The following is a 23,934-nucleotide window of genomic DNA, read 5'->3' as shown; positions in this document are numbered from 1 at the left end:
TTTTGAGACGGATCTGTGTCATCCTGGCTGGCCTGGAACTCACAGAGGTTCACCTGCTGGTATTAAGGTGTACACCCACACACCTTATTTCTTTTTCTAGAGACAGGGACTCACTAAGGTGTCCAGGCTAATCATGAACTCACTCTGCAGCCCAGGCTGGCTTTGAGTGAGAAATCCTCTTTCCTTAGTCTCCTAACTAGCTGGGCTAAGACCAGAAACCCCACAACTTTAGTATTTTACTTATTTCCTATTGCTTGTAAGAATATGTGAAGTAGCTTCCCTGGGGCAGGACCATCATTGCTTCTCTAGTTCTCCACAGAGGCTCCCACATGTGTGCACAGACATTAGCTAAGGTCTCTCCTCCTTCAGGTCTAACCTCACTTAGCTGCGTCTGGAGCTCAGCAGATGGGGGTGGGGTGGGGGTTAGACTGATGCCCTGCCCTCTCCTCTCTGCTTCCCTGACCCCATAGTGACAACTCTGGCATCAGCTTTTGGCTGATGCAAAGCAGCAGACACTGAGAGCTGGTCTGGCTGTCCATGCTCCCCTTTCCAGCCATCTATCTCTTAGGTAAGCTCGGGGAAAGCTGGAGACTCAGGGGCTACCAGAAGAGCTGGCTCAGGCAGACTTTGTCTTGGGGTTGGACCCAGAGGGGATCCTCCTGGCTGGACCCCTCCTCAGGGAACTGAGGCTTTAGCTATGATCAGAGCAGACATTTTTAGGGGTTCACAAGGATATCAGGATGGGGGTAGTAGGTTGGTAAGCAGACTGAGGACCAGAATTTGTTCCTTTAGTCTTGAGGTGCAAAACAGATCAATGTCTCATTGACATCTGCTCCGGTGGCTTAGTTAACCATTGTTGCGTCTGTCTGGAACAGCTCTGGTTCCCTAGAGTCGGATCTTCCTCTGTGGCTCCCTTAGGAGCAGCTGTCAACAGATCCAAGACTAAAGGGGCCCCAAGATTCAGACTGTTCCAGTCTACTCTGGGTTTTCCAGCTATTTTTCTTGGCCAGAGGATCACACCCACAGGGATGCGGATAGGCAGCAGGAAGCGAGAGAACAGGAAAGTCAGATGAACTGGAGAGGAGGCAGATGCTAGGGAATGAGAAAAGTAGCCACCAGTGGCCAAACACCTGAGAGAGAACAGGGCATCTTTTCAAGTGCAGGCTGTGCTGGGCACGGTAAGGTCTTAGCAGGTAATCCCTCTTTCCCCTGAAGACCAAGAATCAGTCACTGCGGACCACCTCCTTCTAGGGCTAGGCTGAAGCCTAGGCACACAGCGGCTATCATCTGGACCAGGGATCATGTCTAACAAGGGCTGGTGGGTGCCACCTGAGGGTGAAGACAACCTGACTGAGAAGTTCCTAAGGAAGACCAGGGAGTCTCCATTGGTGCCTATAGGTGAGTGGGGGAAGAACAGGGTTGGGGGGCAGATGCCCCCTCTCTGGGACTTCATGATTCTTGGACCTCTTAAAGAATGAGGTCAGAGAACTCAAGCGGTCCATCCACTGCACAAGGAACACACTTATAATACAGTGAGTCTGCATGGCTGGAGGTGGCAGCTGACTAAATGCAAAGTCCACCGGGACACAGGGAACTAACAGCAGCCGCAGGATAGGGAGGGGTCTTTATTGTCCCAAGGTTTCCCTTCCAGCTCTAGAACATGAAAGACTGTACAGAGGTGGGAGTCAGGAGTGGGTGGAGGAGCTCAGGTGGGCTATGTATCGTCATGACCTTCTTGCACATGGGGAAGGGGCAGCATGAAGGTCACAGGCATTTGAAAAATGCCACTGAGAAAACTCAATATTCAAACTTAGATGTACGAAAGAATCTGCTTAGTGCCCCGTGCCCAACCTGCAAGCCCAGAAGGGAGCTAAGGGACCCTGGACCTGGACACAGGCCTACTGACTCCATTCTCTGCCCACAGGTGTAGGAGGCTGCCTGGTGGTAGCAGCGTATAGGATTTACCGGCTGAAGGCTCGAGGTTCCACCAAGTTGTCCATACATCTGATTCACACCCGAGTGGCAGCACAGGCATGTGCTGTGGGCGCAATCATGCTCGGTAAGCAATGGGGTGGGGGTCAGAGAGAAGAGGGACAAAGCAGAGTGTCCTCAGTTAACTGGTCCAAAGTTCAAGTCCCTGCTGCCCACACTAGAATCCACATTAATTCCTTGATGAATCCCTGCACTGAGGCCTTCCCATCAGTCACTGTTGCTGGGCAATAGAACATAAAGACAGGATGCTTTGTGACTTTTCCCCAGAGGTGAGAACCAGGAAGCAGCAGCAGCTACTTGTGAGCTGTGACTATGGGCTAGTCCCTTTCACTGCACCTCAGTTTCCCCATGCATAAGAACCACCTCTGGCTAGACCACTCAGCACACCAAAGTATATGAACTGTTGTGAGGAGTTGTTCCCTGAGTATGGATGTCTGGGGCAGCTGTTGGGGCCTGGGCCAGAGAGATGAGAAAGCTGGGTGGGTCTCAAGGGAAAAGTTAGCGTAGAGCCTCTGGGACCCTTGAAGGATGGGGAAAGGATTAGGGCTCAGGCACCAGAGGGCACTTCCCTTCCTTCTTCCTGCAGGTGCCATGTACACCATGTACAGAGATTACATCAAAAGGGTGTCAGAGGACCCCGAGAAGTCGGACTCCTGAGGCGGCAGGATGGCCCAATTCCCCAGCTGTCTCTGTAAGCATCTAATAAAACGATGTTGAAGAAAATTAAGTGTCTTACTCATGAGCAAAGCAAAGGAACTGTGGTGGCTGGAGGGTGGGCCCGGCACAATGGGTGGGAACCAAAGGGCTCTGGCCCCAACTCAAGGGAGAGAGACTCAAAGTGCAGCACTCTCCTAGGAAGACAGACCAGTTCTCAGGGTCCCAGCAACTCTTGTACAAAGTCATGTCCAGCCAGAAGCATCCTGGAATGGGAATGCAAAAGCGGGGGATGGGGAGGGGCCTTGAGGCTCATGGGAACACTGACCAGACACAGGCATTCCTTCCACCACGGGCTGCTCCCCTAGGGACCCTGCTACAGCTGGGAGCAGAGGCAGTAATGCCTCATGGGAAATCACATCCCCAGAATGTAAGTGCTCAGATTAGACAGGCAGAGGGTGGGGTGAGGGGACGAAAGCAGCGACCAAGGCAGAGGGCAGAATGTTCTGTTCATTTACAAACCATGGCTAGGGTTGAACTTGTAAGAAACAAAATTCCATGTAAATCCTGAAGACAGGCCCCTTGGGGTTAAACGCTTTCATCCTGTTCTCGTTCGTTCTTCTTTCCTGGGCCCAAGGTCCTCTCCGTTCCTTGGGAACGGAGCCAGGCAGAGGCCACAGAAGGATCCGGAAGGCCAGATGCCCCTTCCTCCCTGGGACACTGGCATGGAGGTTTCTGGGTTGTTCAGAGGGGCCCATAGCAGTTCCCAGATGCTCAGAGCACGAAGGCCCAGTTCTGTAGGTCTCAGCTCGAGTCCAGGGCTGCAGGCACAGTGGGGAGCAGGAGCTGCCAGCCCTAGCACTCACATGGGATAATTGAGCACAACGTCCTGTTTGGCAAGCTCCAGCAACATAGGATCATCGAAGAACTTGCTGATGCTCACATCTTCACTCAGGCCCTGTAGAGAATGAAGTCAGACACCAGGGTGAGCTCCACAGGAGCACCCAGTCCTGTGCTTGAGGGGGGAAGGAAGGCTGGACTAGACTGTCTGACGACTTGTGCCTTTAAGGTACGATAGCTCCTCTGTTCCCTTTGGACCCTAGCTCTGCTTAAACAAGTAATAACGGAACTGATCTTTCCAAACGGCAATGCACTACCCTCCAAGAGGAAGAAAAACTGCACACAACTCCCATGGAGACCCTGGGGGCTGAGGGATGGCAATGGTTTGAAAAACACACACCTTCCTACGACGGGTTTTGATCATGAACTCCCGGGCCAGGTGAGGGGCTGGCTGTGGCTCCAATGGGCGGATGACAATGCTCTTGTCCAGAGGATCACCAGGCACGATCTGGAACACAGAGATTTCAGGTAGCTGAGGCAGCTTCCCAGAGGATCCAGGCCCAGAAGGAGGAACCTTCTCTAGGGCTGTGGAACGTCCTAGAGAACACCTGGACAGAAGAGGAACTGGCCAGGAGGGCAGCGTGCTGAACTGGGAGGCCAAGTTGGCCATGTTTCCTCACCTGCCAGTGATGGAAGACAGACAGGGAAAAGGCCTGCCCCTGGGTATGCGTGCGGAGATCAGTCTCAAAGCCGAAAGAGTCGATGGCTGGGATGAAAGCTTTGATGGTGTAGAGAGGGGAGCCTGGTATGGGTGCATCCTGAGTCACATGCCCCCTAAGAGAGAAGACAAAGGCCAAGGCCCTAGCTGTACACAGGTCCCAAGGCAAGGGCAATGTGTATCCTAGCCCAGCATCATCCAATAAAGACCTAATGGAACATGCTCTGCAGAGGGAAATGGGCTTGGGGCTCTAAGCAGAAGCCACAGGAGCAACTCCCTCTGGGGAGAAGGCAAGAGCAGGGACTGAAGAGCGGGGACCCTATGGATAATCCCATCCCTGCTTCACTCTGCCCATCCTTTCCTTGTGGGAAACAAGCTTGGTGGCAAGGTGGAGAGAGCAGTAACTGGAGCCACTGCCCCTCCCCATCCCCCTCCCCAAGCAGCCAAAGGCTTCTTGCTGTCAAGTGCCCTCCCTACCAACAGGCTGCTCACCTGCGCCTGGCCAGGACTGTGTAGACAGCAGACACACAGTCCGCAGGGGCCTGGACCTCTACAAAGTAGTAAGGTTCCATCAGACGAGGAGTGGCCTGCAACAGATCGAGACAGAGCTCAGCCTGAGAAGACAGGGCGAGGACATAAAGGGTCTCCAGACCTTCTAGATCCTTCCGTGACTTCTGCCTGGTCCTCCACTTAATTTTCTGTCCAGGGAAGCCAACAGTTCCCTGCAGCTCCGCTTACCATGAGAAAGGCAGAGTAGACCACCCTCCTAGCTGTGGGAATGATCTGGCCTCCGCCCCGATGGAGAGGTTCCTGGGCAACCACGGCATCTAGGATCTTAAACTTGACATTCCGGATCACTGAAAAGGAGATGAGAGAGCTGGGGCTTGGCACAGGGTGATGGCAGAACAGCAGGGTAACTTGCTACACTGAGACCATAGTGCAGCCAGTCAAAGATACAATACTAATACCACATCAGATCAGCAAAGCCAGCAGCAAACAAGTCAGCAGTTGAACATGGACTTACATCTGACTCAGGCCATGCTATGACAATGGAACTTTCTTACAAGTCTGTGTGCTGGTTCTGAACAGTTGTCCAGACCATGTTCTAGAAATTAGATGTGGTCCTAGTAGCCTAGTCTGCATCAATAAACCACTCCAGCCTGATTACCCTCAAGTATCTCTCTTCAGCACACCAAACACAGGTTCTACTCAGGAGTTAAGAACAAACATCAGTCTAGAAATGCCTTCATTTTTAGGGTTGAACCAAGTGATGGCACCGAGTTAGGAAGGGAGCAGGGAGGAGGCTGACCAAAGACTTGGGATAGCCCAATGCACCCCAACTCACTTTTCCTGCTGAGTCCCAAAGATGGGAAGCCCATCCCTATTTCGTCACCTCAGGCAGCTAGGTGCAAGTATCCTGGGACTGAAGTCAGGAAGTTGCTGGTGGACTTACATTCATCGCAGAGAGGTCCCTCACGGGTTCCCCACTGGAAACCTTGAACAATGCTGTCCTTCACTGAGCCAAGAAGTGCTTTGTCCACCTACACAGAAACATTAGGGCTCGTTAGTAGTTCACTGACAACAGCCACCACATTAGGAGGAGGAGGAGGAGGAGGAGGAAAGGACGGCTGTGCAAAGCCACTCTGTCAACAAGGAAGAGGACACTGCAGGAAGTGACGTCCTCGCTCCAGGACAAATGCTCCCACAGGCTCCCAGCCTCCTAGCAGTTTACTCTACCTCCGAGGGCAATGTGTCGTCCACTAGGATGTTTGGTCCTGTAGCATCAGGACCGAAGGCCCAGATGGAACGGGCAGCCAGCAGATCCCAGTCATACTTTGTTTGGAAGAACTCTCCCAGCTTCTTCCTGGAAGAAAGAAGAAAGATGGCTCCTGGGGCCACAGATCCTTCCTTTCTGGAAGACAGTAACCCAGTCTGCCCACATCATAGCCAGGACAAAGAGGGTGGGTGGAGTCACGGGAGCAGGCAAAGAAGCTGCAGTGTGAGCACTGGGAACGGAGTCCTTCTAACCTGTTCCAGGTGATCTGGACCACTTCGTTCTCGATGTCCTCAGCCAGGCCCTTCTCCAGAGGCTCAGCGATCATGGTGATCTTGTTCCTGGTGAGAAAGGACAGGAGCAGTGAGACAGGGTCACCGTGAGCAGGGGTGACAACACAGACCTCTGAGACAGTAACAGAAATGGGAAACTTAGAGGCATGGGGCAGCAAAGGGCACCCTGTCTTCCTTCATCTTTTTTTTTTTTTTTTTACTGTGTATGAGTTATTTTGCTTGCATTTATGTACACGTACCACATGTGTGCAGCATTCAAAAAAGCCAGACAAGGCTGTTAGGTACCCTGGACTGGGACTGTGAGCGACCACATATGTGCTGGAAATAAAACCTTGGTCCCTCTGTAGGAGCAACAAGTTCTCTTAACAATTCTCCAGTCCCTCAGTCTGCTCTTTCTTAAAACGTAAGGCTGTGGCTGGAGTGTAGCTTGGCAATACAGCATGTACTTAGCATATACGAGGAGCTGGGTTCTACTTCCAGCACCCAATAAAAAACAAAAAGCAGTCGGGTGGTAGTGGCGGCGCACGCCTTTAATCTCAGGACTTGGGAGGCAGAGGCAGGCAGATCTCTGTGAGTTCAAGTGCAGCCTGGTCTACAGAGTGGTTCCAGCACAGCTAGAGCTACACAGAGAAACCCTGTCTCATAAAAAAAAAAAAAAAAAAAAAACCTAAAACATTCCAAAATACAAACAAATAAGCAAAAACTAGATAATACATAGGGCGAATTTACCAAAGCTGACGTGGCAGCTAGGAAATTCCCAGGAGGGAATGCCAGAGCAGAAAGGGCCACAGTCTGAAGTAACTCAAGTATCTTAGCAGCCCCCACCCATCTCAGGAAGTGTTACTGCTACAACGATGAGGTTGGTAGGCCTGAAGTGAGTGTGGGAGACCATGAGATCGTTAGCTCCAGGTACAAGGTACAGCATTCCCAGCTTCCATCATTTGCTTCCCCCTAAGACAAGGTCATATGTGTAGCCCCAAATGGCTTCGAACTTGCTATATAGATGGAGCTGGCCTTGAATTTGCATCAATCCTCCTGCCTTTGCTTTCCAAGTGCTGGGATTACAGATTTAAACCACCATGCCTGGTTTTTTGTTGTTTGTTTTGAGACAGGGGCTCACTACATAGCCCTGACCCTGGAGCTCTATGTAGAGATCTACCTACATCTGTTTCCTGAGTGTTGAGATTAAAGGCGTGCATACCACCATGCCTCCTTTTTAAATAAATAAACAAATAAATACATGATCTCACATGGCCTAGGCTGCTCTCAAACTCCTGATCCTCCTGCCTCTGCCTCCCACACGATGGGATTGCAGGCATTTACCACCCCCACCTAGCTTCTTCCTTTGAGCATTTGTGTGTGTGTGTTTACATGTACATGTGTATGCAGGCTGATGCTGGGTGTCTTCCTTTCCATACACTCCCAACCACCCTCCTGCCTTTTTTTTTTTTTTTTTTTTTTTTTTGAGATAGACCAGGCCAGTCTAAGCTGCAGTGTGAGACTCCTTTTCTTTCTTTTTTTCGAGACTCCTTTTCAAAAACACAAAACAAAACACCACCACCAAGAAAAGCATACCAAGTAATGTATTTCTTTGTAGCATTTGTCATCTACACATCATTCATCCTATCTGTTCCCTACTGCTCTCCCTTGCCCCCACCTCCTACTTACTTCTTATTGGGTGTCTCAGCAAAGCATTTGAGGGAGGATGTTTCTACCACTGTCTCACAGAACGTCACAACTGGGTCAGCCACCTACGCAATGAGAAAAAAAACTGAGGTAAAACTGAGTTTTGCTGGAAGGACAGAGTTCTACCTAGGGAATTCTTTCTCCCTCTGTCTGAGCTCCCTAAGAAGCTCTTCAACAGTAGGCTAAAGAACTGTCCACACTACCACCAAAGAGCCTGGGAATAGAGAAATTCTACCTCTGAGTCAGGAGTAAATGGGGGCTCAAACTAGGCTCTACTAAAACTAGGGCTTTAGTTATGGTCCAAGAAGCTTCCACTACCTACCATCCACTGAATAACCCCTGGGAGCATGACAGCAGACAGTGCTAGGCCCACTGTGCACCTGCTCCATCCTCAAGCCACAACCCCAGAGTAGAGGCTTCTAAGAGGGCACCTGCCCAGTAACACAGGACCCTGGAGAGAATATGTTTTGCCTGGGACCATGCCATGCATGTTGACAAACCCTGAGAGTTAGCTCCTGCTCTCCATGACACGACCCACTCTGAGCCAACCACCAGAGACTGGGTATTTTTTTTCCTAAAGAAGGGACAAGAACAACTCTGGCTTGGGAGTCTTGACTTTAAATGTATGACACTGAAAACGACTGAGTGAACAGGGTAAACCCATTCTCTAGAATCTTCCCTCACGAAGAACACCCTTTACAAAAGGGTCCAGTTGGTATCCAGGGTAGCTGAGGGTCTGGCTACAGAGGACATCCCTCTGGAACCGGAAGCAAGGCTAAAGGAAGGGGCACCTTGATGTCGATCTCTGAGTACATCTTCCGCAGATCGTGCATCACACAGTCCAGGTAGAGCTCCCCAGTGCCCAGGATCACGTGCTCGCCAGACTCTTCTACCTGAAACACAGTGGCCCCAGTAGTCATGGCCCTCACTTTCATGTCTTGGTCACAGCAGATGTAAACAAAAATTGATGCACCGGAGATGAAGGTACCACAACCCATTATCAAAAGCAGTGACTGTTTTAGCTTCTTCTTCTTCTTTTTTTTTCAAGACAGGGTTTCTCTGTGTAGTCCAGGCTGTCCTGGAACTCACAGAGATCTGCCTGCCTCTGGCTCCTGAGTGCTGGGAATAAAGGTGTGCGCCACCACCACCCAGCCTGTTTCAGCTTCTCAAGAAGTTCAGTGGAGAGCTAGGGCTAGTTCAGTGGTCAAGCATTTTTTTCCTGCACCTTGAGTTCAATCCTTAGCATCGTCTACATCCCACTCCACATCCCCCAAAACAGAAAGAAAAAAAGCTGGGTGTGGTGGTACTCCTGTAACCCCAGCATTCAGGTGGCAGAGGCAGAAGATTCACCCTGACCTTGAGGTCAATTTGATTTGTATAGCTAGTTCTAGGTCAACCAGTACTGTACAGTAAGAATCTGTCCCCAAAACAAGACTCCAGAAGACAATACTGCCCTAATGTGTAGGTCCCTAAGACACCAGGACCATTTACTACAGTGCTGCTGAGTATGACATCACTGACCCGATTCCTCCCTTGGCCATGCAGGTTAAACCCCATGCTTTTTTTTTTTTTAAAGATTTTAATTTATTTATTATTTATTACATATACAGTGCTCTGCCTACATGCCAGAAGAGGGCATCAGATTGAATTGTAGATGGTTGTGAGCCACCATGTGGTTGCTGGGAATTGAACTCTGGACCTCTAGAAGAGCAGTCAGTGCTCTTAACCTCTGAGCCACCTCTCCAGCCCCAAACCCCATGCTTATATGCACCAGCGTAAGCTAGCCCTGTAACTCCGTTCCTGTCTCTCAGAAACAGTTTGGCGGCAGGCTCGAGAGTGCACAAGGATCAGTCACTTGCTTGCTTTAATCTCCTGTTGTTTTGTGTGTATGGGCGCCCTGCCTGCATTTACCTGTGTGGGACACATGCATGCCTGGCACCCGTGAGGCTAGAAGAGAGCTTCAGATCCCTCGGAACTGGAGTTACAGGTGGTGATGGGCGGCCACCTGGGTGCTGGAGACTGAACCCAGGTCCTCTGAAGAGCAGCCAATGCTCTCAAGTGCTGAGCCATCTCTCCAGCCCTGTTTATAGCCCACAATGGCCCCTGACTCCCTATGAAGCTGAGGCTGACCTGAGCTTTCTGCATCCTCCTGATGCCACCTTGCAGATGCTGGGATTAACGGTGTCCACCACCATCCCTGGTTCAGTTCAAACTGTGTGCCTCTTAAGGAATAAGTCTACCTTAGTCATACAGTCCAGTTTTGTCTAGCCCTTAAATGATAATAGGTGGGCTCGTCCATAAAGCAGGCTGTGGAAAAGCAACAGTCCAGGAACACCTGCTGAATGTCACGCAGTGATAGCACAGAGCAGTTAGCTGGGCGGATATGGCTTAGCAGCTACTTCAGGCCTTGAACATACCTTGGTGGTGAGAGATGGATAGCTCTTGTTGACCTTGCGCAGGCCATCGAGCATTTTGGGCAGCTCTGAGGGGTTGACTGGCTCCACAGCAATCTTGATAACAGATGTGGTATTGAATTTCAAGGGCCGGAAAATCTGAGCCTGAGATCCAAAGTACAGAGGAGTGAGGGCCTCAGCGTTAGGCAAGAAGGCACAGGCCTAAGGGAGAAGCTGAATCTTGATTCCCCAACCGAGAACCATTGTACAGCTGGGGCCCAATTTAGAGGACCATTTGCTCCAGGCATTTGGCACAGCGCTGGGACGAACAAGAAGCACACTAGTCCTAATTCCTAGAGTGCGGCAGGGCGAGGGCACACGCTAGGGCCCAGCCAAGAAGTAGCAGCGACTCTGGATTAGGACCTTCTGTGTTCCAAAGTTTGTCTGCTCACATGACCACGGTTCCTGTGCTCCCTGCTCCCCTCTCCCCTTCAGAAATAATACCTCCTCATTGCCTCGGGGCTCAGTTATGGTTGCTGTCTTCACGATTGGCTGATCGACGCCTTCAATCAGAACCCAGTTGCCAGCAGGAACACGATTCACTTCAATGTGGTACCTGAAGTAACAGTCAATAAACAAGCATAGGACTTAAGAGCATTCACTCCACAAAAATGCACCAAGCATCTGCTAACACCAGACACAGAGCCAGGAGCAGAGGTGAGTAACACAGGCCCACTCTAGCGGGGAGAGATGTGATGAACAATCATATAGGCACACAGGAACACAGGACAAGAGCTATGCAAGAGTGTCGTGTATGAGGATGTGATGGGAAAGCTTAATTCCAAGTGGAGACTCCTGGTAAAAAGCCACTGCCTGGTGAACCTCTGTGCACTAGAGGCTAGCCTGATCTAAACAGTGAGTTCCAGGACAGCCAGGGCTACATAGTGAGATTCTGTACCACAAAACAAAAAACAAAAAATAAAACTAGCCATTGCCTAAGATTTATCTAATGTAAGGGGCTGCTAAAACACACACACACACACACACACACACACACACACACACACACACACACACACACACACGTTCTTCAATTTTCTTCTGCCTTCCAGAGTAAGGATGGATTTAGAGGAGGGGAAGGGGCCATCGCTAAGGCAGGCAGCCATGTTACCGACAGGATTGCTCTGGTTCTGCTTGTCACCTGATGACAAACAGCCCAGAGGACCAAGCTAAGTGCAACCCAGCAGGCTGGGAGGCTCCTGGGATTCCGCCAAAGAGCAGACATGGATGTTTGGGAACAACTGCTTTTGGGAAGAAACCGGAAGCAGTAAGCTATGGGACACAGAAGAGATGGAAAGTGGATAAGAGAGATGACCCTGCAGTCGAGAGCACCGGCTGCTCTTCCAGAGGACCTCAATTTGATTCCCAGAAGCCACATGGTGGTTCAAAACTGTCTAACACCTCTACAGGGGATCCAAAGCACTCTTATGGCCTACTGGGGCACCAACCATGCACACGGTGCACACACATACATGCAGGCAAAATACTCATACACATTAAAAAGGGAGAAAAAGAATAAAAACAGAAATTCTACTAAAAAAAACCTTCACTCCAGATACCCAAAACTCAGAGGGAAAGCTCCTAACATTCTAACAGGAGTTGCTCTTCTGCCCTGGCAACCTTAAGAACTAGATGTCAACAGATCTACCGGGAAGGGGGTCATCTCCCTCTACACTGTAGCAACCAGGTAGCTCTGTTTCTGAGGACCCCATCAACAGCAGTGACAGTCCCAGGATAGAAACCCACACATGTCCTTGTAGACTCTGGTCAGCAGTACAGTACCTGGCAACCGAGATCCAAAGGCGGCCCACGGTACATATCTGCGAATCTTCCTCATCTTCCAGAGTGTAGTTCTCCCCCAGCACCTTCACAGGCTGCCCAGCATGGATGGTGCCACTCAGTACCCGGCCAAAGGCATGAAACTGAACTCCGTCATCTGTGCTGTACATCTTAGTAGTGTGACACATCAAGGGACCCTGGCAGAGGGGACAGGACAGCTTCAACCACATATAGCCTGAAGGTAACACCACATCCTGCCAACAATGACAGGAGCTGTGAGGAGAAAGGCCAAACTAAGGAAGACATGGACTCCTGGAGAAATCCCAAACCGTGCACTACCCCTCCCTCTATGAGGGCTAAAGGAGATACAGACACAACAAAAATACAAATGAGAAAAACCAAGCCAGGCACGTGGTACAGGCTAGCAATCCCAGCATAAGGGAGGCTGAGGCAGGAGGACTCCTGGGAGTGTAACACCAGCCTGAGGTAGAATGAAAACTTATGCCATAAAACGTTCCCTTACGTCTGGGTCACAGTCACTCATGGCCTCGCCAAGGTCGGAGTCCACGCCGCCAGTGTATGTGTGCTCGATCTTGGGTTTGGCGCCCACCTTTGGAGATGGAATGTGCTGCACACACATGTCCACAAAGCCTGTGGAGGGAGAAGAGGACACCATTCTACTGCCACCCTGCGACACACACTCCTACAGAGGAAGTGGGTGGGAAGCACAGACCCAACCGGGAGCTGACACTTCAGGGAAGTCAATTTCCTATCAGGACAAAACACACTTTTGGAGTCACCGTGTCAGAGAAATTTAAGCAGTAGGTTTCGGTGGCACACAATTCCTTAAAATCCTGCTGACAAAAATGTTTAAGAACTCAAAACAACCCGTGACCAGAGATCCATGATTTAACTGAACCCAAGTATTTACTGAGTACTGACACTGAACCAGATACGTTTCCCTTATCCCTTTCTATTTAGTTAGGACAGACCTCAGCTGACTAGTCTGCCCTTTGAGAAACACTGCACGTTTCCATGCAATAAGTTACTGTTTCCCTAACAGTCTAATAAGTCATGACATAGACTGCTCATTAGGACCCTGGGATGACTAAACTCTTTTTTTTCCTTCTTCAATCTGAAGATGGAACCCAGAGGTCTACAAAATAAATCACAGTCCCAGTATCCTTGGACTGATGGCCAGTCCAGAGCTAGTATGATTTTTAAAGGTCCAGACACCTAATTGCCATCAGATGTAGAACCAATGTTTGCCGAGGACCCTTCCCTTGCCCCTCCACTACTCACTTTCTGAGACAGGATCTTACTATACAACCCAGGCTGGACTGGAATTCCCAATGTAGACTTGATGGACCTTGGATTCAAAGATCTGCCTGCCTCTGCCTTAGACACGCACCACCATGCCCTGTTTTACAGGTATTTTTTAAGACTGCACCTTGCCCTGTAAGTCAGGCTGCCTGGACAGTGCTATGTAACACACACTGGTCCGCAACTCATGACAACCTTGCATCAGTCTGTCAGGTGCTGAGATTACAGGCACCTGTTCTTTTGAGCCCTCCTCACCTGTCTGGCTTGGCTCCCCCTGAAAGCTGCAGGCCAGAATCAAAACTCAGGCCTCGCCAGGGGTGGTGGTGCACGTCTTTGACCCCAGTACTTGGGCGGCAGAGGCAGGAGGATCAGTGAGTTCAAGGCCAGCCCAGTTTACATGTGAGTTCCAGGACAGCAAGACCCCATCTTCAAATAAACAAAAGTTAGCTCAGTCTTTCCTCGGCTAGTTCAGTGCTTTTCCTCCACTAGTGTCAGCTTCCAGAGAACACAGGAAAGGAGCTCAGCAGACGAAGGGCTTAAAGCCAGGCCCCTGTGAGGACAACATACAATGTCCCACATGGGCTCCCTTTTGAACTCTTGGTCTCCAGGTGGGGGTACTGTCTGGGGAGGCTGCAGAACCGTGAGGAGGTGGACCTAGCTGAGGAAGTCGGGGATGGGAAGCAGGCTTTCAGTTACAGCTGGCTCTGCTCCTAGCCCAGGCTGTTTCCTTGTTTGTGAAGATGTAAGGAGACCTGGGTGTCCACTCTCATCATGAACCCCACTGTGCCTTCCCTCCATGATGCTGCACCCTCTTAAAGCACAAGCCGCATCAGCTGCTTCTGTCAGGATGTCATAGTGATGAAGAAAACCAAATGTCTTTTAAGCCCTCCTCACCCGTGCCTTCCCCGCTATTCCACACCCCGGCCATCCTTCCTGCCTGACCTCAGTAAATACATCAGAGCACACGGCCTGCTACCCGCCTCCTTCACCTGCAGGACCCTCTTGATGGGGGAAGCGAATTCCTTTTTCTAACACAGGAAACACCTGAAGAGAACGGCTGGAAAAGCTGTAGTTGGTTCACATGTCCTCACAACTCCGCTGCCCTGCAGGGAAGGGAGCTTCCAAGGTAAGCCGAGGAAGGACACCTGAGGCCGTTTTTGTTGTTGTTTGTTTTCTGAGGCATCATGTGGCCCAGAGTGTCCTATGAACCCCTGATCTAACCGCTGAGTTACAGGACTGCAGATGTGAACCATGACCCCCACCATGAGGAGAGTAATGTCCAGGGCCATGAGCTATTACCTGTGAACTCGCCAAAGAACTTTTTGCAGACCAGCCTGAGCAGAGGGCGGATGTTCAGCTTCAGCTCCTCCTTGGTCAGATGGATGCCGAGCTCGTCCAGGGTCCTTGGCAGGCTGGTATCCACATCGCCCACCACCTGTGAGAGAAGACACCGGGTCAGCTCTGTAGTGACAGCCCTAGTGAGGCATTACCCACGGAGTGAGGGGAAGCCCAAGAGAAATCTTACAAGCAGCCTCCTACAGGGAGGGCTTTTGGCACGAACAGTGTGATTTGGAGGAGTGAGTCTACACTACCTAGTTTTCAGGAGTGAAGCTGACCTGGTTAAGTCTCCCCATGCCCCATAAAGTAAGCAGTTTGATTACTGTTAGTGCTGCCCCCTGGTGTCTGACAAGCAGCATTGCACCCACTCAAGAAATCTCCCTTACCCCTTCTACTTAAAGACTGCCCAGATTTAGAGGCCCACACTGGAAGAAACCAAAAAAGGCCACCTGTCAGGACAAGGCCACACTAAATCATCCTCTGCAGACTCAAGGTCTCTCTACCGAGGCAGATTCTGTAAATTTCTTTTATTAATCCATTCCAGCCTGACAAGAGATACTAAGTTTTTTTTTAAGCACTGATAAATTTTAGTCATTATTTTATTCTATTGCTGTTTTCCTCTTTTATGGGTTGGAACGGCCACACACATTGTGTGCATGGTATTGTGTATATGTGTGTCCACTGGAAGCAGCTCTAATTAAACACCTGCATATTTTATTATTGTCTTGGAAGAAAAGTCTGCATGATAATTCCTATACGATATTTTCACCTTTTCAGTTCTGTACTTTAGCACAAACTCTAAATATAAACAATTTCCTTCTTCGTAAAGTCTAACTAACCCTCCCCCTTCCTTGTGTGGCACTTAGGATCGACCATACATGAGAGGTAAATGCTCCAGAGTTACACTGTGATTCACTTAAGCAGGTTTCCCATGATATAAACATTTAACTTACTTCCAAGCCCTGTTCTGACCTTTTGTTTTGAGGCAGGATTAAACAACTAAGTATTCTTAACTGCTGAACCAGTCCCTTCCAGGCCCCTTGTTCTTTAAAGGAAGGGTATCAAGTAGTCAAGGTTAGCCTCTGACTATGCAGCTAAGATAACCATGAACATCTGATCCTCATGTCTCTACTTCCCAAGTGCCTACGCCACCATACCTAGTTTTTTGCAGTGCTAAGTACCGAACCCTGGGCTTTGTGTATGACAGGCAAGCACTTTATTGCACTGAGCTAAACTCCAAGAATCCAAAACCTTTTTCAAATTTTATTTAATTTTACCTGTAGAGTGTTATGTATGTGTACCATATACATGCAGATGGCCTGTATGCCCTGAACTAAATTACAGGTGTCTGTGAGCTGCCAACATGGGTGCTGGGAAGTGAACTAAGGTTCTCTACAAGGTCAACAAGTACACTTAAGCCCTAAGTCATTTTTCCAGCTCTCCAAGAGGTTTCGAAATTTTTTGAGACAGGGGTTTTCTGTGTAGCCCTAGTAGTCCTGAAACTTCCTACATAGATAAGGCTGGCCTTGAACTCAAGAGATCCACCTGCCTTTGCCTCCCGGGTGCTGGGATTAAAGGTGTGTAACTCTTCTCAAATGGTTAATTTTGATTTTTTAATTTTTTTTTTTTTTTTGGTTTTACGAGACAGGGTTTCTCTGTATTGTTTTGGAGGCTGTCGGTCCAGCCTGGCCTCGAACTCACAGAGATCCTCCTGGTCAGGTGCTAAAGAGGAAGACACCTGATACCAACCCACCCACACGCATATGTGGCCGCACATGAACACACACCCCACACCAAGACCTCCAAGCCGCCCCCCAACACACACACACACACACACACACACACACACACACACACACACACACACACACACAAAACCAAACAAGTGATGACTTAGCAGATTTAAAGCAGACCTGAAGCAGGTAGCCCACCACTCACCTGAGCAAGGATCTTATACAGGGGCTCCAAGATAAACTCCACAAAGCTCCTCTGGGAGCTGCTGGTTGGAGCCTTTTTTGTGAACTTTCTCCTAAAGAGAAAAAGAAGTGTTGTGAGAGACCAATGAGGGAGAATGTGACTTGAACCAAGGGTATATTGCCTAAATTCTGAATCTGAGAAGAAGCCAAGCAGAGGGAAGACTCTGTGTGATCAGTTTCCAAATGGATTCCTGGGAGGCCTCTTGGCTATGGCTGTCCTGCATGTCTGACCTGGTCTTGAAGACCTGGGGAGTAGGGGTGGGGCTCTCCTTCCACTAAGCTCACGATAACAAGCACTCTGCAGAGAGATGGTGACTTCAGGTTTAAGATAAAAGTAGGTTTTAGCCTCAGAATCCATGTGCTGTTATCAGGGAAACAGATCACTGGTAGTCCACAGGAGTGATGCCCCACACGATACTTACGTCTTGGGATTGAAGTAGATGTCACCCCAGAGTCTTTTAGCAAACTCCTGGTAGTTAATGTCACCTATGGAAGAAGCCACACAATTACACTTTTTCTGGGACAGTGTAGTTCAGAATTGTTCAAGGTGCTACCAGCTGCTCAAGCGCCTTCCTCCCCCTGGTCAGGCAGCAGACACTGAGGCACAGGAGGGCAGGCCTGGCCCAAAGACGGCAAGGCCATGCAGAGGCAAAAGGAGAACCCAGGCATCTCCCCAAGTGCAAGGGCCTAGGCCAAGGACCGAGCTATGAACAGTAGCATGGCCTGTGTCCTCTTGAGGGACATCTACATCCTTTCTGCAACCCATGTGGGTCATCTTCTAGCTGAAGAGTCATTGTGAAGTCCCACAGAGTGGACACCCAGCCAGAGAGTACACACTGGATCCATCCATTAAATTTTTTTAAAGATTTATTTATTATGTATAGCACGTTCTGTCCGCATGCATGCCTACATGCCAGACGAGGGCATCAGATCTCATTATAGATAGTTGTGAGCCGCCATGCAGGTTGCTGGGATTTGAACCTGGGTCCTCTGTAGGAGCAGCCAGTGCTCTTAATTGCTGAGCCACCCAATTTTTTATTTTTTTAAAGAAGAGTTTCACTGTGTAGTCCTGTCTGGCCTGAACTCACACATAGACCCAGCTGTCAACAAACTCATAGATCTGTCTCCCTTACCTCTTTAGCACATCCTACTGGCGTGCCACACCACAGCTACCTGTCCCATCTTTTACCAATTAGTATTTCCAGTTTAGCTTCAATGTGAAATTTGATCAGACTGAACCAAGCAGCCGTGGCTTTTAGAATTCATGCTCTGGAGTCTGATGTGGGGAATATAACATAGTGACAGAGGACTTGCCTAGCATGTATGAGCCCCTAATTAGAGTTCAATCCCCAGTTTACAGAACAATACCCTCCTCTGAGCACAGGGCTTCTCAAGTACTCAGTTAGAGAACTGAGAATACCAACTAACTCCTACGTACTTCTACCCTGATGTCAGGCTGCCCGTCCCTCTTATCTCACACTGCAAAAGAAATGTACCCTTCTTTCCCAAGGGCAACACTCCCTTTCCATTGCAGCTACTGCTGCATTTCAAGCAAGGGTCAAACCCATTTTTCCTTCTGCCAAGTTCTCCTTTTGATGGAGGGGAAACTGTGATTGGTATGTAAAGTAAATTTTAAAAAATGATAAATAAAAAGTTCTTCTTATTCTTCATATACTGTTATTTAACTTTTTTTTTTTTAAGAGTCTCATGTAGGGCTGGAGAGATGGCTCAGATGTTAAGAGCACTGCTTGCTCTTCCAGAGGTCCTGACATTCCCAGCAACCACATGGTGGTTCACTGCCATCTATGAGATCTGGTGCCCTCTTCTGGTATGCAGGCACACATGCAGGCAGAACACTGTGTTACATAATAGGTAAATAAACCTTAAAAAAAAAGTCTCATGTAGCCCAGGTGGGCTTGAACTCACTCTGTAACTAGGATGACCCTGAACTTTGACTCCTCCTGCCTCTATATTCCAAGTGTGGAGATCATATGAGTGTACCACCATGTCCGTTTTACTGAGGATCAAATCCAGCCCTCCTGCATGCTAACTATATACTCTGCCAACCGAGTCCCATCCCTGCCCCTTCTTTCCTGTTTACCAATTACCAAAACTTCCCTTCCCCGGGAACTGTGCCCTGCAGTGTTGTATAGTAACCACTGGACTGGACCTGAGGTGCAGGAGACCAAACCCAGGGCCTCATGCTTGCTAAACTACCCTCTCAGCTTCAATGGCTTCTGAAATTAGTTGCAGGAAGACTATGTACTGTGATGCAGGCTTGTAATCTTTTTCAAGAGATTGAGGCAGGAAGATTTCAAGTTCAAGGTCAACCTAGGAAACGTATTTAAAACCCAATCTCCAAAATAGATAAAACCCTCAACACATGCAATAAAAGACCTACCATTTCAAGGTTTAATGAATGCTTAATCAAAGAGTGAGCAGATATCCCTCCCATCCCTCTCCTTCCCAACCACAGAGAACAATAACAATCCTGCCTGAGTATTGACAAAATATCCAAACAAGCAGTGCTTCCTGAAAGTCCTGTCTTTCGTCAGCTCTGCAAACAGTACCACAATTTTAATAGCTCCCAAATGCCAATGCAGGCAACTACCTGGATTCTCAAGCCCTCCTCCATCAGGCTCCAGCATTATCTGTCAGTTTTTGCTTTGTAAGCACTCTACCAATGACATATATATGTGACTTTTGTGGTTTTGTTGTGATGTTTTATTTATTATGTAGTATTCTGCCTGCATGTAAGCTGCCATGACAGAAGAGGGCCCCATTATAGATGGCTGTGAACCACCATGTGGTTGCTGGGAATTGAACTCAAGCCCTCTAGAAGAGCAGCCAGTGCTCTTAACCTCTGAGCCATCTCTCCAGGCCCCAGACTTCTGTGGGTTTTTGAGAAAGGGTCTTGTGTCACTTTGACTGGCCTCGAACTCATGATCTCATGCCTTCCTTAGTTGCTGGGATGGCAGGTTTGTAGCACCATGCCTGAAAACAGTCTTCCAGCTGCTTCCAATAGACCTCCATCATCTGCACAGGCTAAGAACAACGACGCTTGCCTTCACTCAGCCTCTTCCAATCCTGTAAGCCTGAAGTGCGTGGCTCTCTAGTCTACCTGTCAAGCCCTATCATGCTCCTGTAACCTGTCCTGCTGCAAGATAGAAAAAAAAATCACCAAGAGCAAAAGCACCCTTCCCCCAATAACAGGCAGGGGAGAAGAGCTGTGGTGGTGTACAACTGTCTATCAGTTTTTTGGTCTTTTTAAAAATCTAGTTTTTGTGGGTTTAAAAAATTTTTTTAAAGATTTATTTACTTTATGTACGAGTGCTCTATCTTCATGTATGCCTTTATGCCAGAAGAGGGCATCAGATCCCACTATAGATGGTTGTGAACCACCTTGTGGTTGCTGGGAATTGAACTCAGGACCTCTGGAAGAGCAGCCAATGTTCTTAACTGCTGCTAAACCATCTCTCCAGCCCTGCTGATCATTTTTGAGACCTTTCACATGGCCCATCTCCTCAGCTCTAAGATCAGGGTACAATAGCCCTCTATAAAAATGTCACATTGACACACAGAACTCTCACTGCAAGATCTTATGAGAATGACAGTCAACAAAGCAGAAATGGAAGCCATAGAGCCCCAAGGGTAGGGAAACTGGTCACGGGGATATGGCATCGAGGCTCTAGGAATCCATAAACTCATTTACCCGTGCCTGCCAGGGCGGCCTGTAAAGGCTGACTGCAAAGCCAATATGAGTTCTCCATGAGGCCTATCTCACTTATGTGCCGAGAGACAGTTGGAAAGATAGCAAGAAGCACTGACAGTGCAACTCTGTCCACCCTGGAAAAGGACTGAAAGTGCTCTGTGGGCATGGGCAATTCCTCCTCTACAGGTCTCTAGGAGGGATGTTTATTTTTAAAACGAACTCTTTTCAGACAGGTTATCCTATGTAGCCCTGGCTGGCCTCAAACTCAGAGATCTGCTTGCCTCGCCGGAGTGCTGGGATCAAAGGTGTGCACTATCATATCTGGCTTCTTCCTAATTACTCAAAAACTGTTGCAGTTATTTAGAGGGGGTAGAAAGACGGCTCAGTTGCCCAGAGATCACTGGTTTTGCAAAGGACCTGGGCTGAGTTACCCGCACACGCAGAGGATAGCACACCCACCTGTATTCCAGTTCCCAGGGGCTGCACATCCTGTTCTAGCCTCTAACCTACTCCCCACCCCCGCAAGAAGGCTGGAGAGATGGCCCAGAAGTGAGAACACAGAACACTTGTTGACCTAGAGGATCCAGGTTGGTTTCCAGCATTCACATGGCAGCTCACAACAATCTGTGACTCCAGTTTGGGGAGAATCCCAACAACAGTGTGTGTGCACACACGTTCTACATACAAACACTTGGCACAAACATACACCAAAAATACATTTTTTATCTTAAAAATTATTGTCCAGAAACAACTGAGCCTAAAGAAAGAATGTGAGGCCAAAAGGAGCCCCAAATGTGATAATAACAAGTGATGAAGACTCTCCCACTGGCCAAGGCAGCAGGCAGCACTTACCAAAGGTGTCGGCATAGATCTTGGCAAAGGAGCCCAGTGTGAAGCAGATGCTGTACTGGGAGCTGGAAAAGCAGACGTTGCCCAGGAGTGGCGAAAGGGTCAGGTTCTCATCGGTGGAATACATGCTGAAAGAGACGGTTGTAAGGCAGGGCCAGGGTGTGAGGCAGCTCTGATGTCAGACTCTGCCTCGTCATTAACATGTCGCCAAGAGGATGGGTAGCAACTCCCCATCACAGTCGTCATTCTCCAGCCTCAGGAGTTGTTGGCTTAAGAGTCTTAGTTTTGGCCGGCCGTTGGTGGCGCACACCTTTAATCCCAGCACTCAGGAGGCAGAGGCAGGTGGATCTCTGTGAGTTCTAGACCAGTCTGGTCTACAAGAGCTAGTTCCAGGGCAGCCTCCAAAGCCACAGAGAAACCCTGTCTTGAAGGGGGGGAAAAAAAAAAGAAAAAGAGTCTTAGATTTGCCAAAAGCCTGGTCAACAATGTGACATGATAAAGTTGTTCCCTCACTCCCATAACAAGCAGTCTTGAAGAAGGTAGCCAACCTGTCCACACAGGACAGACAAGGGGAAACCTGCAGGAAGAGATAAAGACTTGGGAACATAAATGAATCTGATGTGATCAGAGAGAGATACATTTAGCAGACACCACAATTCCAATACAAATGGGCATATAAAGGGATGGGTCATGCTTGCCTAGCACATGAGGCCCTGGATTTGAGCCTCAGTACCACATGAACTAGATGTGACAGCTTAGGGCAGGAAGATCAGAAGTTCAAGGTCATCCTTGGCTACGTAGGAAGTTCCAAGATAGCCTGGGCTATAGCAGAGCCTGTCTAGGGGTAAGGGATATGCAGGTGGGGACAGGAAAAAAGAGAAATGGCAGAGTTGCTCCTTCTCGCTTTATTCTGTTTGGCTTCTTGTTTCACAAATTCTGAAACTTTCATTTCAATATTTTACAGAATGCAGAACCCAGACCCTGCACACAGTAGGCAAGTGCTCTCGGATGGAGCTACACCCCAGACTTAAACTTTACAAACAACTTGAGAGCCATTCAGAAAGCCAGGAGTGGAGGCATACGCCTGTAATCCCAGCATTTGGGAGGCTGAGGCAAGAGAATTGCTGAGTTGGAGGTCATCGTAGGCTACAGAGTGAGACACTATCTCAAAGAACAAAGAGGGCCACAAGATGGCTGAGCAGATAAAGACTTGCACAAGCCTGACTACCTGTATTCAATCCCCAGAAGCTACATAAAGATGAAAGGACAGAATGGACACCACAAAGGTGTTGACCCATCTCCACACTCCTACCTGTATACGCACCCCACACATACATGCCGTGTACCATACGATCAATAAATGAGTCAGCAGAACTTTTTTTAACTAAGTAAATGAACTGCCTATTGGGATGTTAAAAGAAATTAAGCAGCTAGTTGGTACAGTGCCCTTGCCAGACGGCACCTGCTGCTGAGTGATGTTGGCGGGACGTCTTACTGATAACACGAGCCACAGGGGTGGACCATTATGCCCATCTTATTTTTTTTAATTAAATTTAATTATATTGCATATGTGGGTACACACACCCACAGAGACCAGAGGTTGACACTGTCATTATTTATTCTCCACTTTCGTCTTTGAGTCAGAGTCTCCCACTGAACCTGGAGCTCATCAATTGGCCAGACTGGCTAGCCACATGGTTTCCTTGTCTCCATGGATCACAGTTGAGAGGTACCATGCTAGCTTGTTACACGGATTTTAGGGACCTGAACTCGGGTCTTCATGAAACACTTTACTCAATGAGCCATCTCCTCAGCCCTATTTTGAGTTGTTGAGATAGGGTGCCTCCATGTTCCTCAGGCCAACCTAGAACTTGCTGTGCATTCCCAAGCTAGCCTCAACCTTCCAATCCTCCTGCCTTGCCCTCCCAAGTGCTGGGATCTTCGGCATATGCCACCACACTGCATCCGGGTTCTTTTTTGTTTTATTTTTAATGCAGGCAGTACTGTATAGACCAGACATGTACTGTTAGAACTGACAGGCTCACCAACACATACCAAAAAGTAAGTGACTCCCAGAAGTCTTCAAGAGTAAAATTAAGATTTATAAAAGCCAGACTCTCCTAAGGACAGGAAGTCCACTCCCAGGGGTCTTATACCTTATTAATCCATTGACCTCATCCACAATGTGTCGAAGTTTGTAATAAGCATCTGTTGGAGGCAGCTTCAGTTCCAGGATCAGCCGGTCGATTTTGTTGATGCACACAGTGACAGCTAACCTTTCCTGCACTGCATGCTTGATCAGCCGCTCTGTGTTCAGCATCACCTGAGAGACACAGGGTTCTGAAGCCGGTACTAAGAGCAGAGAGCACATCCACAGCAGGGTGTAGGGGGCACTCTCAACACATTCAGTGCAAGGAGGAAATGGCCTGGGCATGAAGTGTCAGCTGGAAGCATCATCCCCAGGGCCGATTCGGGACTGTTAAGACGGTATGTACCCAGCAGGACTAAGAAGCAAATAAGCACAACGACCATGCTGGGACCAAGGCT

General features: G+C 48.9%; 2 protein-coding genes across 5 annotated transcripts in view; one reads left to right on the top strand and one right to left on the bottom strand.

Moving 5' to 3' along the window:
• Positions 1 to 414: 414 nt before the first annotated feature.
• On the top strand, positions 415 to 2,715 carry Higd1b (HIG1 hypoxia inducible domain family member 1B). Of its 3 annotated transcripts, none has more exons than XM_005070254.4 (4): positions 415 to 568; positions 1,252 to 1,398; positions 1,925 to 2,059; positions 2,579 to 2,715. In XM_005070254.4, exons 2-4 carry the CDS (start codon positions 1,302 to 1,304, stop codon positions 2,647 to 2,649), a joined length of 303 nt encoding a protein of 100 aa, XP_005070311.1. In that variant the 5' UTR covers positions 415 to 568; positions 1,252 to 1,301; the 3' UTR covers positions 2,650 to 2,715. The 3 variants fall into 3 exon arrangements, with proteins under 3 accessions (XP_005070311.1, XP_040605748.1, XP_021082844.1); XM_040749814.1 differs by having other exon boundaries at positions 462 to 568; positions 1,216 to 1,398; XM_021227185.2 differs by lacking the exon at positions 415 to 568 and having other exon boundaries at positions 617 to 1,398.
• Positions 2,716 to 3,138: 423 nt separating this feature from the next.
• Eftud2 (elongation factor Tu GTP binding domain containing 2) overlaps positions 3,139 to 23,934 on the bottom strand; it is a 39,539-nt gene continuing 18,743 nt past the window's right edge. For both annotated transcript variants that reach the window (XM_040749804.1, XM_040749805.1), the window contains exons 10-28: positions 23,544 to 23,710; positions 21,391 to 21,515; positions 17,249 to 17,312; positions 16,789 to 16,879; positions 14,812 to 14,947; positions 12,713 to 12,840; positions 12,193 to 12,386; positions 10,855 to 10,966; positions 10,375 to 10,515; positions 8,749 to 8,850; positions 7,940 to 8,022; positions 6,233 to 6,319; positions 5,942 to 6,068; positions 5,658 to 5,745; positions 4,943 to 5,061; positions 4,697 to 4,791; positions 4,167 to 4,320; positions 3,887 to 3,994; positions 3,139 to 3,604 (exon numbers count right to left, since the gene is read on the bottom strand). In XM_040749804.1, the coding sequence (XP_040605738.1) occupies positions 3,509 to 3,604; positions 3,887 to 3,994; positions 4,167 to 4,320; positions 4,697 to 4,791; positions 4,943 to 5,061; positions 5,658 to 5,745; positions 5,942 to 6,068; positions 6,233 to 6,319; positions 7,940 to 8,022; positions 8,749 to 8,850; positions 10,375 to 10,515; positions 10,855 to 10,966; positions 12,193 to 12,386; positions 12,713 to 12,840; positions 14,812 to 14,947; positions 16,789 to 16,879; positions 17,249 to 17,312; positions 21,391 to 21,515; positions 23,544 to 23,710 (2,217 nt within the window). In that variant the 3' untranslated portion in view covers positions 3,139 to 3,508. The remainder of the gene's footprint in view (positions 3,605 to 3,886; positions 3,995 to 4,166; positions 4,321 to 4,696; positions 4,792 to 4,942; positions 5,062 to 5,657; positions 5,746 to 5,941; positions 6,069 to 6,232; positions 6,320 to 7,939; positions 8,023 to 8,748; positions 8,851 to 10,374; positions 10,516 to 10,854; positions 10,967 to 12,192; positions 12,387 to 12,712; positions 12,841 to 14,811; positions 14,948 to 16,788; positions 16,880 to 17,248; positions 17,313 to 21,390; positions 21,516 to 23,543; positions 23,711 to 23,934) is intronic.

The sequence above is a fragment of the Mesocricetus auratus genome, unplaced genomic scaffold, assembly GCF_017639785.1.
Source record: "Mesocricetus auratus isolate SY011 unplaced genomic scaffold, BCM_Maur_2.0 Super-Scaffold_100007, whole genome shotgun sequence".
NCBI lineage: Eukaryota > Metazoa > Chordata > Mammalia > Rodentia > Cricetidae > Mesocricetus > Mesocricetus auratus.
The sequence above is the reverse complement of the archived record's forward strand: the minus strand, read 5'-3'. Positions and strand labels throughout refer to the sequence as shown.

Excerpts from the sequence above, each read along its gene's own strand:
- Higd1b (XM_005070254.4), top strand. The coding sequence starts at position 1,302 with ATGTCTAACAAGGGCTGGTGGGTGCCACCTGAGGGTGAAGACAACCTG. Across the intron at positions 1,399-1,924 it reads GTCTCCATTGGTGCCTATAG|GTGTAGGAGGCTGCCTGGTG; the intron begins GTGAGTGGGGGA and ends CTCTGCCCACAG. Across the intron at positions 2,060-2,578 it reads TGTGGGCGCAATCATGCTCG|GTGCCATGTACACCATGTAC; the intron begins GTAAGCAATGGG and ends TTCTTCCTGCAG.